At 46.7% G+C, this 14,860-nt stretch overlaps 1 protein-coding gene across 6 annotated transcripts in view; it reads right to left on the minus strand.

Moving 5' to 3' along the window:
* Nucleotides 1-14,860, minus strand: part of arhgap39 (Rho GTPase activating protein 39) — a 632,129-nt gene that overhangs the window by 593,037 nt on the left and 24,232 nt on the right. For 2 of the 6 annotated variants that reach the window (XM_038798604.1, XM_038798612.1), the window contains exon 1: nucleotides 4,961-5,029. The exons of 3 other annotated variants lie outside the window; for them this stretch is intronic. In XM_038798604.1, coding sequence (XP_038654532.1) covers nucleotides 4,961-4,991 — 31 coding nt within the window. In that variant the 5' untranslated portion in view covers nucleotides 4,992-5,029. Of the gene's footprint in view, nucleotides 1-4,960; nucleotides 5,030-8,048; nucleotides 8,071-14,860 lie in introns of those variants that run through there. One more of the 6 variants, XM_038798608.1, reaches the window with a different exon arrangement.

Here is a 14,860-nt window from a genome sequence, read left to right on the forward strand (position 1 = left end):
TCACTACAAGACCAACAATCTTACAGGTAATCAGGGAACATAACTGTTTGCCAAAGCCCCCACTCAATAGCTTTTAATCTTCTAGTGGAAGAGCTTGCAGCATGTATTCTTCGAAGATCATCAAGAAAGAGGTAGGCTATTCAGCCCATCAAGCCTGCTCTGCCATCCTTCCAAGGAGTGGCCGATGAGTGCGAGGAGTGTGGACAAGGGCCAGCGAATCACTCACACACGTTCTGGGCTTGTGAGAATCTGGACAGGTTCTGAGAAGCAGTGTTTGGGACGCTATCTAAAATTATGGGGGTGGAGGCCAGACCGGACCCAATGGTGGCGTTCTTTGGATGTGCCAGAGCTGCTGGAGGGGGGAGGGGCCCGACATTGTGGCTTTCACCTCTTCAATTGCTCGCCGAAGGACCTGGTTGAATTGGAGGTTGGAAACGCGTGCTGGGGAGGCGGCCTGGCTGGGCGATTTTCTCCGGTTGGAAAATATTAAATTTGAGTTGAGGGGGTCGGCGGAGGGCTTCACGACACAATGGGGATGGTTCATGACAATGTTTGAGGAATTGTTCGTCGGGGTGGGGGGGGGGGGGGGGAATAGGGGGAAAAAATTGTACAAATTGTGGACTGGGAGTTTGTGGCGTGTGTTTTTGTATATGTTGCGATTTTGTTTTACACATGTTTGGAATAAAATACACTTTTACAAAAACGTGCTCTGCCATCCAACAAGATCATGGCCTCAACTCCACTTTCATGCCTGCCGCTATACTGTCAACTCCGTTATAGATCAAAAATCTAACTCAGCCAAGAATAGATTTAATCTCCATTGCTCACCATGGAAGAGAATTCCAAATACAAATAACCACCAGAGAGGAAATTCCTCCATGGCTCTCCTAAATGGGAGACCACGTTTTTTTTAAACAATGTCCCACGGTGCTAGGTTTGCCCACGAGGGGAAACATCCTTTCAGCACCTACCCTGTCAAGTCCCCTCAGAATCTTCAATAAGATTACTGCTCATTATTCTAAACACTATTGAACATAGGTCCAATCTGCTCAACCTCTCCCTGTTCAGTCTCTCATTTTGAGGCAAACCTCTCATCCAAATCAGGCATGATTTGTGAATAAAGAACAAAGAAAAGTACAGCACAGGAACAGGCCCTTCGGCCTCCAAGCCTGCACCGACCATGCTGCCCATCTAAACTAAAATCTTCTGCACTACCGGGGTTCGTATCCCTCTATTCCCATCCTATTCATGTATTTGTCAAGATGCCCTTTAAAATGTCACTATCATCCCTGCTCCAACACCTCCTCCGGCAGCGAGCTCCAGGCACCCACCACCCTCTGTGTAAAAAAAAACTTGCCTCGTACATCTCCTCTAAACCTTGCCCCTCGCACCTTAAATCTATGCCTCCTAGTAATTGACCCTTCTACCCTGCGAAAAAGTCTCTGACTATCCACCCTATCTATGCCCCTTCTATTTTTTCTGAACTGTCAATTTATGAACCTTCTCTGAACTGCTTCCAATGCAAATATGCCTAACACCGCCCCACAGCCCCCTTAAGCAAGGTGACGAAGACTGTACGCAGTTATGTACGTAGCTGCATACAAACCCAATGATATCTTGCAAAGGCAGTTTTGATGGCACTTCTTAGCAGTGCTGCACTCTGGATGAGACGCAAACCCAAAGCCTCACTGCTCTCAAGTAAATGTAAAACGGTTCCGGCATTATTCAAAGAACAGAGAACAACTTGCATTTATATAGCACCTTTAATGTACTAAAACATCCCAAAATGCTTCACAGGAACAAAGTAAAACACTGAGCCACATAAGGAGATATTGGTCAGATGAGCAAAAGCTTGAGGCAAGGAGGTGTAGGAAGGGTACTCCAGAACTTGGAGCCGAGGCAGCTGAAGACACAGCTGTAAATGATGGTGCAACTAAAAACCAGGGATGCTCAAGAGGTCAGAATTAAAGGACTACATATCTCGGAGGGCTCTGGGGCTGGAGGGCCGAGACCATGGCGGGAATTGGAAACAAGGAAAAGATCTTAAAAATCAAGACATCGCTTGACCGGGAACCAGTGTAAGTCATTGGGCACAGGGGCAAAGAGTGAATGAAAACGTGGGCCGCAGAGTTTCGATTGATTTTAAGTTTGTGGGGGGTAGAAAGTGAGAGGACAGCCAGGGGCACATTGGTGCAGCCGACTCGAAATTGTTAGTGGGATCTTGTTGTGCATCAGTTAGCTGCCAAATTTCCCACATTACAAGGGTCCCCACACTTCAAAAAAATAGTAAGAAGTCTTACAACATCAGGCTAAAGTCCAACATGTTTGTTTCAAACACTAGCTTTCAGAGCACTGCTCCTTCCTCAGGTCTGAGGAAGGAGCAGTTCTCCGAAAGCTAGTGTTTGAAACAAACATGTTGGACTTTAACCTGGTGTTGTAAGACTTCTTACTGTGCTCACCCCAGTCCAACGCCGGCATCTCCACTTCAAAAAAATACTTCGACTGAAAAATGTTTTGGAACATCCGGAAATATGAAAAGCACGAAAGAAATTCTAGTGAGTCTTTTTCCTCCTCATTTAGGTTTGAGCTTCATCTTCTACTCCTAAGCTTTAAAGCTAAACAATGAGGTTCGATAAATCTTTTAAATAACAAGAACTCATCAAGTATCCTCAGACAGCACCTTCAAAACCCACGGCTGCCAATATCAAGAAGAATAAGGGCAGCAGACACATGGGAACACCAACACCTGGAAATTTCCCTCCAAGCCACTCACCATCCTGGCTTGGAAATATATCTCCATTCCTGCACTGTCGCTGGGTCACGCCCTCCCTAACGGCACGGTGAGTGTACCTACATCACATGAACTACTGCGATTCAAGGCAGCAGTTCACCATCACCTTCTCAAAGGCAATTAGGGATGGTAATAAATGTTGGCCCGGGCAGCGAAACCCACATCCTCTGAATGAATGAAGAATAAATAATTGCAGTTGCGCTGAGAAACAGGAATCTATTAAAATGCAAATTCAGCATTTACAGTCTTTCCTTTCTATCAAAGTGCTAATTAAAACCAAAGCGCAGGGGCTTTGCACATAAAGGACACAAACCTGCACAGAAGAGTAAAGAATAGTTCAGAAATGGGAGGGGTCAGGCAGGGAAAAGGCAAGTGAGATTAAAATGGGTTTGGAGAGCATTTAAAACAGACTGAGGAGGCACTACTTCTCAGAGAGCGATGAACTTGTGGAACTCGCTGCCCCATAGTGAGGTGGAGTCCGAATCATCCCATTCAGCCTACTGAATCCATACAGGCTCTCGACAAAAGCAATTTAGCTAGTCGTACTGACCCGCTCTTTCCTCATACCCCTGTAAAGTTTTACTCTTCTATTTTTATCCCATTCCCTTTTGAAAGCTCCAATTGAATCTGCCTCCAACACACTCTCAGACAGTGCATTCCAGATTCTAACCACTCGCTTCTCTCATGCCGTCTTTGGTCCTTTTGCTGTTCCAGTGTCCTCTTCATCCCAGTTCTTCCACCAAAAGGAACCATTTTTCTCTCATCAGACACCTCGTGATTTTCAGCACTTTATCAAATCTCCTTTCAAGCTTCTCTTCTCCAAGAAAAAATGCAGCTTCTCCCATTTATCCATGCTGCGGTGCCTTGATGAGGATAGTGCAGTTGATGTTGTGCAAATGAACTTTCGAAAAGTGTTTGATAAAGCATTATGTAATAGGCTTATTACCAAGTCAATATTATAAAAAGGGTGGAAGCAGTGTGGATACCCAATTAGGGGAGGTAGCATAGTGGTTAGCACTGTTGTTTCACAACGCTAGGGTCGATTCTTGGCTTGGGTCACTGTGCAGAGTCTGCACGTTCCCCCGTGTCTGAGTGGGTTTCCTCCGGGTGCTCCGGTTTCCTCCTACAAGTCCCGAAAGATGTGCTGATAGGGACCTGTGTAACTGTACAGGCGCCGGAGTGTGGCGACTAGGGGATTTTCACAGTAACTTCATTGCAGTGTTAATGCAAGTCTACTTGTCACAATAAAGATGATGATGAAGATGGGATGGCTTTACTGCACCTCACCTGACAGCATGGAAAAAAACACACAGATTTTGATTCAAGCAAGGGACAGATCGAAGGGAGGGGGAAGAGAGAGAGAGAGAGAGAGAGAGATAGAGAGATAGAGAGATTGGAATCCAGTATATTAAAAAAAAAATCGCAACATAGAAATGATTAAATTTAAAAGCTTCAAGACAAAAAAATTGCAATTATTTTTTAACTCCATTTATAGAGCCACTTTAAACTTCTATTCCACTCTCTCCCAATTGCAGTGTAATGTTTTTTAGACCTAGATTGGAGATGCAACCTATTTCTACCATTCATCAACCCGGTTCAAAAGCAGCCAGATACCAGGGGAGGACTGTATGTATCATCCTGGGATGACTTTTCCCTCAGATTTTCCCTCTCTATCCTTATGGCCTGGTTCGAGAATACCGGCCTTGTATTTCCCAAATGTCAAATTTGTGAGCTGGTCTCCTGCACATCGCACAGTGTGACTCCCTACCAAAACCACGTTTATATATCCCAGCAACTCCACCCTATCCTCACAAAAAATCTTCACTTAAATGCATTACGGAAAATTAAACAATTAGACACTTACTCGAAAATTTGGTTTACCATTGACATATCACATATATAAAAAGAATTAAACAGCTTCCTTCTCTGAATTTTTTTTATTTTTAAAAAGAGTAAAAAGAATACAAGGGCTTGAAATAATGGATGTAGCACAAAATCCTGTGCCTGCAGTCACAGCACTATGCAATATTCAGGGCTGAAATCACTGCCACACTATTGCAATCTGTTACATCTGCCCGAGACTGATTACAGCAATCTTGAAAAAACAAAAATCCATCAACTGCTAATCAGTTTTCCATTTACAGTATTTACAGATTGAAAATACTTTACCAGGGTGCGCAGCTGAGATGCCACATCTCATTTACTGGGTGGTGACAGCATGGAGCTCTTCCAGAGAGCAGGCACGCATGCATACTGCCCACATTCACACAAAAGGTGGTTATGGAGCTGCACAATCCTAAAACCTGTGCGCTTGTCAAGTACCATAAAATGCAGTACACACATCGCATACTTATATACAAAACATCCTTTAGAAGAACAATTCAACAGCCGGGATTTTTCAGTTTAAACCTACATCAGTATACTGGATAGATGATGCCTGAAATAGTGGGACAAACTGCTGGGATTTAAAAGGAGGGACTATGCACTTGTAGGAATGATAAAGAAATAGCACTACATATGCAGGTTATGGTCAGGAAGGGGAAATTAATTGGTGTGTTTCTTTTTTGTAATAATTTAAAAAGATCAGGAAATTCACAAAAATAATAGCGCAGTCTCCACTATTTGCACTCATACAGTCAGCAAATGCTTCAACGTCAGGAATAATCCGAATGGACCACCCGAGTGGCACTAGGCCAACCCAAAACACAATCACCAGTGTCGCCTCAGGAGGAGAGTATCACTGACTCACCACTTCACAGATGAGCTTGTCCAAACTAACATGCAAAAAAATAAGCCAAACTAAATCATGAGCATCTCCGGCAGTATATCCCTTAGTACCGCACTTAAGTACCAGCCTGGATTACATACTCCACAAATTCTGGAGTGGGGCTTGAACTATCAATTTCCAAGCAACATAATACGATAACAGAGACAAACTGACTGAATTCACAGTGGAATTTGAACTCGGCTCCTCTGGGGTTTCAGTTCAATACGGATAGTCAGCAGGCGGTCATGCCAAATCGCAGCACAGTTATACATACAGTCAAGTTTCCTTGACCCTGTCCTAATGGGCATGTCTCTATTTCAATTTCAGCAGATTCAATGCCACTTCAGTTTCCCACACTAGTCAACAAAAGAAACATTATTCAACAGTCGGAACCCATTTTGCTCCAAAGAGCCTGGAGTGGTGACACCAAAGCAATCTGTTCTAACCCCAAACTTCTCAACATCTTTTCGCGAGTGTTTGATTTATCTTTATATAAAGAATCCTGTGCCAAGCACCCAAAACTTACATACAGATGTTTTACTTCAGTCGATCAAAATACAATCATTTCCCAGTGCTTTTGCTCAATAACCGGACATCTCCCAAAGACCAACAGGCAGGAATTGATCAGCATCTGCAACTGAAGAAACCTCCAGTTACGTACCCTCAGGATTTGCCCACCACAGGGAAAGCTTAGGCAGTCGTCATAAACAAATTTACAGCTAATGTCACAACTATGCTCCAGAATTCTGTAAGCTATCCCTCAGGAGTGCAGCTGATCTGGTTTCAATAGTCACTGTTCTTCACATGAGCGACAGCAAGTACAGCCCACATGAGCGACAGCAAGTACAGCCAGAGTGCATCATAATCTTTTGGTGTAAAAAAAAAGTACTTATTTTCCGACTTCAGGCATAGACCCATATTTTAAAATCATGATCCATCTCCTCTTAAATCCTTCATTAACTTTGAACACTCCTCCTGGATTCCAGCTTTCATTTATTACTCCAGAATATAGTGCGCTTCACATTTGAATACTCAAGTTATGTTGCACCTATTCCAGGTCTCTAATAGAGTGCTCAAGACTGCACAATAGGCTAACTGTGCTTTAACAAATCTCTCGCACCTTTTATACTCCGCTTTTCCCCCATGGCATTTTTCATCCACACTTCCTCCACTCCTTTATGTGAATTATACCATTCCAGGCACATTTCTGCTGAACTCTTTATCCCCTCCACAGAACCAAGAGGTAATATTTCACATTTATCCATAAATGTTTAGGGAGGTGTGACAAAATATTAAGAATATGAGAAATTAACTGACAGACTGAAAATGGTAAGCAGTAAAGCCCTGGTAGATTGCGCATTAAAGTACTTATCGAAGAATCTAGTGAAGTAGGCAGCATCAGATATCAGAAGACATACACTCTGCAGGTAAACCGTCATAATACCGAGACAGGTGGATTTCCCAAGTTATCCTCCTGCTGGAATGTGGAGCAGTTTCCAACATACAAGATTAAAAAAAAAAAATTAGACCAATTTGCATATCCCTTCCGTTACCACATTGCTATTCGAGAGAGTTTGCTGCGTACAATAAAAAGAAAAATCACAACATTGGCTGCAAAGCATTTTGAAAGGTCTGGTGGTTGTGGTGCACCATAATAATAATCTTATATTGTCACAAGTAGGTTTACATTAACACTGCAATGACGTTAAAAGTGAAACGCCCCTAGTCGCCACACTCCAGCATCTGTTTGCATACACAGAGGGAGAATTCAGAATGCCCAAATTACCTAACAGGCAAGTCTTTCAGGACCTGTGGGAGGAAACTGGAGTACTCGGATGCTAACCACGATGTGCCTTCCTATTTTTGCTGCCAAAGTGGATAACCTCACATTTATCCACATTATACTGCATCTGCCATGCATACATGCCCATTCGCTCAGCTTGTCCAAAACCTGCTGATGCATCTCTACATCCTCCTCACAGCTCACCCAACTTTGTATCAGCTGCAAATCTGGAGAAAATACATTTAGCTCCCTCGTCCAAATCATTAATATATAATGTGAACAGTTGGGGCCATAGCACATATCCCTGCTCTACCCCACTAGTCACTGCCTGCCAATCGGAAAAAGGCCCATTTATTCCACCTGTTTGTATCCTGCTGGCTAACCAGTTTTCTATCCATCTCGAGACACTACCCACAATCCCATGTGCTTTAGCTTTATATAGTAACCTGCTATGTGAAACCTTGTCGACAGCCTTCTGGAAGTCTATATAAAACACATCCACCATTCTCCCTAGTCAACTCTGCCAGTTACATCTTCAAAGAATTCCAGTAGATTTGCCCAGCATGATTTCAATTTCGTATATCCCTGCTGACTTTCCCTGATTATACCACTGCTTTCAAAATACTGTGCTATGGAATCCTTGATGATGGACTCTAGCAAATTCCCCACTACTGACGTTAGGCTCCCTGGTTTATAGTTCCCTCTACCTCCTCTTTTCGAATACTGTTCAGTTTGGTGACGACTAGCTTCAGGGTGAATTCTGTGATCTTGCGACTCTCCTCTGGTGGTCCCAAGCCTTCAGAATTAAAGATGTAAACAGCGGAGTTGGTTCTTCTTCCTCAGGTGGTAGTGCTGGGTTGAATTTTTAAATAAATTTCTGCAGCATGGCAATCCCCGGCTGGTCAGCAAATTGGGATGAAGCCTCGTCACCAGGTGGGTTAGAGAGAGAGGGTAGTAGGAGGGGCCACACTTGCTCTTCTCTCTCAGAATCTCAGTTAACTGCCCCCAGTTCTGCAGAGAAAACATGGGCTTAAAACATACAAAGGGTTGGCTTGTCAAGTTCCCTCGCCAACTGTCCAGGGGATTCAAATAAGCTCAATGCCCATGTTCCAAGGGTTATCTGATTAGATTGTGCCTGGAAATCCCTTTTAGTCAGAGTCCGCTGTCCAGGCTTACTGTATCATCTCCAACAGTTGAATACCTCTGGTGATTGCCATAATGCCATTTAATGGGACAGGAGCGATGGAACCGTCACATTCTCCAGTAGGTCTTATCTTTGGTGCACTTTGGAGGCATGCTGTCCGAATTCCAGTGAATTGGCATGTGAATGTACAACACGGCAAATTGGGGTTAGCCGTCTTGTGCTGCGAGTGACTTTTGTGTCTGTTTTTAAAAGTTCAGTTCATATTTCCAGCCATTTGATTAAAAATCATGTTTTTTTTTAAAACATAAAGCACATCTTCAGGCACAATCAAATTGAATGGTGGGATCGGCTGCAGTGACTGAATGGCTTACTCCTGCTCCTAATTTTAAGGTGATTGGAGGAAGGTATAGGGAAGATGTCAGAGGTCGGTTCTTTACACAGAGAGTGATGGGTGTGTGGAATGCAGTGCCAGCAGAGGTGGTGGAGTCAGAATCATTGGGGACATTTAAGCGACTCTTGGACAGGCACATGGACAGCAGTAAATTGAAGGGGTGTAGGTTAGGTTGACCTTAGATTAGGATAAATGGTCGGCACAACATCATGGGCTGAAGAGCCTATACTGTGCTGTTCTATGTCCTAATATTGGATACATTTTAAACTTTACAGCTTTATTGATAATGTACTTTACTACTTTCATTGTGGAAAAATTAAACTAATTTATGATTTAGGTCTTACTATTTTTTTAAATAAATTTTATTGAGGTATTTTTTGGCATTGTAAACAGTTACAGATTACAGAAATATGCAAACAACGGAAAACCAACACTTCAACCAAACCATAGTGCACATAACCACTCCTCTCCCATAAACACTACCCACCTATTTATCCCTCCTACTCTATTCTAACCTCCCCCATCCCTCCACCACCCCCCCCCCCCCCCCCCCAATCCCCATCCCCATCCCCCCCCCCCCCTCCCCTTCCCCCTGCTGACGTTCAATCTCCCGCAAAGAAGTCGAAGAATGGTTGCCACCTTCGGGCGAACCCCAGTACAGATCCCCTCAAGGCAAACTTGATTTTTTTCCACACCCAGAAAACTCGACATGTCCGAAAGCCATAGTTCGATCTTCGGGGGTTTGGAGTCTCTCCATGCCAGCAGTATTCGTTGTCGGGCTTTCAGGGAAGCAAAGGCCAGAACATCGGCCTCTTTCTCCTCCTGGACTCCCGGGTCTTCTGAAACCCCGAAAATTGCCACCTCTGGTCTCATCACCACCCTTGTTTTCAGTACCCGGGACATGACACCCGCAAATCCCTCCCAGTACCCCATAAGCTTAGGGCATGCCCAAAACATGTGTACGTGGTTCGCAGGTCCTCCCACGCACTTGTCCTCTACCCCAAAGAATTTGCTCATCCGAGCCACTGTCATGTGGGCCCGGTGAACGACCTTAAGTTGAATCAGGCTGAGCCTGGCACATGTTGCGGTTGAGTTTACCCTACTCAGGACTTCCGCCCATACCCCGTCTTCCATCTCCCCGCCCAGTTCCTCCTCCCATTTGAGTTTCAGTTCCTCCATCTGGGACTCTTCCCCCTTCATGAGCACCTTGTAGATATCAGAGACTCTACCCTCCCCTTGAGAGACTATTCTGTCCTGGAGCCCTATTGGCAGGTGGTGTGGGAAGGATGGGACCTGTCTGCATATAAAGTCCCACACCTGTAAATACTTAAAGTCATTTCCCCTTACCAGCCCAAATTTCTCCTCCAACACCCTCAAGCTCGCAAAGCTCCAGGAACATATCGCCCACCCTCCTGACCCCCGCCCACCGCCATGTTCGAAACCCACCATCCATGTTCCCAGGTGGTGAATCGATGGTTATTACATATTGGAGCCCAGACCGACACACCCACCTCCCCGACATGTTTCCTCCACTGGCCCCATATCCGCAGGGCCGCTCCCACTACCGGGATGGTGGAGTACCTAGCCGGCGAAAGTGGTAGGGGAGTCATGACCAGGGCTGCCAAGCTGGTGCCCCTGCACGAAGCCACCTCCACCCGCTCCCAAAAAGACCCCGTACCCACCATCCATTTCCTTATCATGGCTATGTTAGCCGCCCAGTAATAGTTGATCAGATTCGGCAACACCAGTGCCCCCTCGCTGCAGTTCCTTTCCAGCATTGCCTTCCTCACCCGCGGGGACTTTCCCGCCCAGACAAAGCTCAATGATTTTGCTGGTACTTTTGACTGAAAAATGAACAGGAATCTTGGGAGGATTGTCATCTTTACCATCTGCACACTCCCCGCAAGTGATAGCGGGAGTGCATCCCATCTCCGAAACTCCCTCTTCATTTGTTCCACCACTCTAGTCAAATTTAACTTAGGTAACCTGCCCCAGTCTCGTGCCACCTGTATCCCCAAGTATCGGAAACTTTCCCCAACCAGCCTAAATGGCAGCTCCTTCAGCCTATTCACCTGGCCCCTTGCCTGCACTACAAACATCTCACTCTTGGACATATTTAATTTGAAACTGAAATGAAATGAAAATCACTTATTGCCACGAGTAGACTTCAATGAAGTTACTGTGAAAAGCCCCTAGTCGCCACATTCTGGCACCTGTCCGGGGAGGCTGGTACGGGAATCGAACCGTGCTGCTGGCCTGCTTGGTCTGCTTTAAAAGCCAGCGATTTAGCTCAGTGAGCTCAACCAGCCCCTCCATCCCGGATTTGTACCCGGAGAACCGGCCAAACTTTCTCAGTGTTTCCAGTATATTGTCCATCCCGGCCAGTGGGTCCGACACATACAGGAGCAGGTCGTCCGCATAGAGAGGGACCTTGTGCTCCACCCCCCCCCCCCCCCCCCCCCCCCCCCAACGTCATTCCCTTATTCCCTTCCACCCCTTTGCAGCTCTCAGAGCAATCGCCAACAGTTCTATGGCCAGCGCGAACAGCAACGGGGAGAGTGGGCATCCCTGTCTGGTCCCGCGATGTAGTCTGAAATAGTCTGACGTCGTCCTGTTCGTCCTTACGCTAGCTTTTGGGGCCTGGTACAATAGTCTGACCCAATTAACCAGTCCCTCCCCGAACCCAAACCGTCCGAGTACCTCCCACAAATAGTCCACTCCACCCGGTCAAAGGCCTTCTCAGCGTCCATTACTACAAGTACCTCCACCTCTTTGCCCGTCAGGGGCATCATAATCACATTAAGCAATCTTCTCAAGTTGGCTGTCAGCTGTCTGCCTTTAACAAACCGTTTGGTCGTCCCCAATCACCTCCGGTACACAGTCCTCAATTCTAATCGCCAGGACCTTGGCGTCCACATTAATCAGGGCGATTGGCCTGTATGACCCGCAGGATTCCAGGTCCTTGTCCCGCTTTAATATCAGCAAGATGGTGGCCTGCGATATCGTCGGAGGTAGGGTCCCTCTGTCCCTCGCCTCATTAAAAACCCTGGTCAGCACCGACCCCGCTATCTCAGAACGTTTTGTAGAACTCTACCAGGTATCCATCCGGTCCCGGGGCTTTACCTGACTGCATGGCCTTTAGGCCTCCCAGTACCTCCTCCGCTCTAATTGGGGCCCCCAGCCTGTCCACTAGTCCCCTGCCCACTTTTGGGAAGGTTAGTCAGTCCAGGAACAGTTTCATCTCCCCCGCTCCTCCGGGGGTTCTGATGTGTAGAGCTTACTATAAACGTCCTGAAACACCTTATTTAGTCCTGGCGGGTCCTCCACTCTGCTCCCCTTCCCGTCCACCACCCTACTTATTTCTCTGGCCGCCTCCCTCCTCCCGAGTTGCTGCACCAGCCATCTGCTAGCCTTCTCCCCATGCTCATGCACCACTCCCCTTGCCTTTCTAAGTTGTTCCACGGCTCTACTCATGGATAGCACTCCCAGTTCCGCCTGCAGTCTCAGTCTCTCCCCGAGTAGGTCCTCCCCCGGGGAACCCCGCATGCTCCTCGTCTATCCGGTGGATCTCCTTGGCCAATTTATCCATTTCTGCTCTGTCCGTCCTATTCCTGTGAGCCCGAATTGAGATCAGCTCACCCGTCACTACTGCCTTCAGCGCCTCCCACAGGGTCGCTGCTGAAACCTCCCCCGTATCATTCACCTGCAGGTAATTTTGCATACACTTACGCAGTCTCTCACAAATCCCCTCCTCCGACAGCAATCCTGTGTCTAACCTCCATTGCAGGTGTTGATAATTCTCCCTGCAGTCGTGCAGGTCCACCTAATGTGGGGCATGGTCCGAAATAGTGATCGCCGAGTATTCTGTATTTTTTACCTCCCTTACACAGTCCCTGCCCATGATAAAGAAATCGATCCTAGAATATATTCCGTGGACATGAGTAAAACGAATATCCCCGTTCCGTCAGCCGTCTGGCTCTCCATGGGTCTACTGCCCCCATTTGTTCCATGAACCCTTTCAGCTCCCTTACCATTGCTGGGAGTCTATCCGTTCTGGGACATGACCAGTCTAGACCCGGGTCGAGGACCGTATTGAAGTCCCCCACCATAATCAACTTGCGCGAGTCTAGGTCTGGGGTTTTCCCCAGCACTCTTTTAATAAAATCAGCGTCGTCCCAATTCAGAGCATATATATTCACCAGCACCACTCTCCTCCCCTCCAGCGTGCCCCTTACCATAAGGAATCTGCCCCTGCCGTCTGCGACTCCGCACTCCGCCTCAAATTGAACCCCCTTATTGATCATAATTGCTACCCCCCCTGGACTTAGAGTCCAAGCCCGAGTGGAAGACCTGGCTGATCCAGCTCTTCCTTAGTCTAATCTGGTCAGGCACTTTCAAATGTGTCTCCTGCAGCATAATTACCTCCGGGAGGCCGATGATCCTCAGATTTTGTCTGCGGGCTCTATTTTCCAGCTCCTCTACTCTGTCCAGCAGTCTCCTCTGCCTCTCCTTCAACCCATCGACTTCTAGCGCCGCAACCGTCTGCGTGTCCGCCTGCTCCTCCACCGCTTCCCCCAGCTCCTTAACTTTTTTGTCCTGGGCATCCAATCTTTGGTTCAATTCATCCACTGCCTTCTGAAATGGGTCCAAGTTATCCCGCTTCAACTCTTCAAACCTGCTCTTAATCACCTGCAGCATGTTTTCCAGCGCTGGCTGGATCGCCGGGTCCGAGGTCCGTAGGTCTTTGCTCCCAGGTCAGCTTCCACTGTACTTTGCCTTAGTCCTTTTCTCTCCCGTTTTCGCTGCTTCCTGCTCTCCAGCAGTTCCATGCAGCTCTGCCCGTTACTCAGCCCCTTGTGGCCGTCTTTCCAGCGCTCACCAGTCCCGAAAAAACCGGGGAACCAGGTCCACAACTCCCGCCAGAGTCAGAGCCACCGAATGCATGGCTGACTCACACATTGCCGCCACCGGAAGTCCTAGGTCTCACTTTTTAATCTACATGTCGATTGGTCAAATCAGGCCGGTCAGGGCAGCCTTGAGGAGGAGTACATAGAACGTATCCGCGAGAGTTTCCTTGAACAGTATGTAATGGAACCTACGAGGAAGCAAACGGTCCTTAATCTGGTCCTGTGTAATGAGACAGGATTAATTAATGATCTCATAGTTAGGAATCCTCTTGGAAGGAGCGATCATAGTATGGTTGAATTTAAAATACATGGGTGTGAGAGAAGGTAAAATCCTGTACCAGTGTCTTGTGCTTAAACAAAGGAGACTACAATGGGATGAGGGACGAGTTGGCTCGGGTAGATTGGGAGCAAAGACTTTGTGGTGGACAATTGAGGAACAGTGGAGGACTTTCAAATAGATTTTTTCCACAGTGCTCAGAAAAAGTATATACCAGCGAAAAGGAAGGACTGTAGGGAAAAGGATAATCATCCATGGATATCCAAGGAAATAACAGAGCATCAAATTGAAAGAAAAGGCATACAAAGTGCAAAGATTAGACCATAAGACCTAGGAGTGGAAGTAAGGCCATTCGGCCCATCGAGTCCACTCCGCCATTCAATCATGGCTGATGGGCATTTCAACTCCACCTACCAGCATTCTCCCCGTAGCCCTTAATTCCTCGCGACATCAAGAATTTATCTATCGCTGCCTTGAAGCCATTTAGCGTCCCGGCCTCCACTGCACTCCGCGGCAATGAATTCCACAGGCCCACCACTCTCTGGCTGAAGAAATGTCTCCGCATTTCTGTTCTGAATTTACCCCCTCTAATTCTAAGGCTGTGCCCACGGGTCCTCGTCTCCTCGCCTAACGGAAACAGTTTCTTTGCGTCCACCCTTTCTAAGCCATGTATTATCTTGTAAGTTTCTATTAGATCTCCCCTTAACCGTCTAAACTCCAATGAATACAATCCCAGGATCCTCAGCCGTTCCTCATATGTTAGACCCGCCATTCCAGGGATTATCCGTGTGAATCTCCGC

This window comes from Scyliorhinus canicula, chromosome 5 (assembly GCF_902713615.1).
Source record: "Scyliorhinus canicula chromosome 5, sScyCan1.1, whole genome shotgun sequence".
Taxonomy (NCBI): domain Eukaryota; kingdom Metazoa; phylum Chordata; class Chondrichthyes; order Carcharhiniformes; family Scyliorhinidae; genus Scyliorhinus; species Scyliorhinus canicula.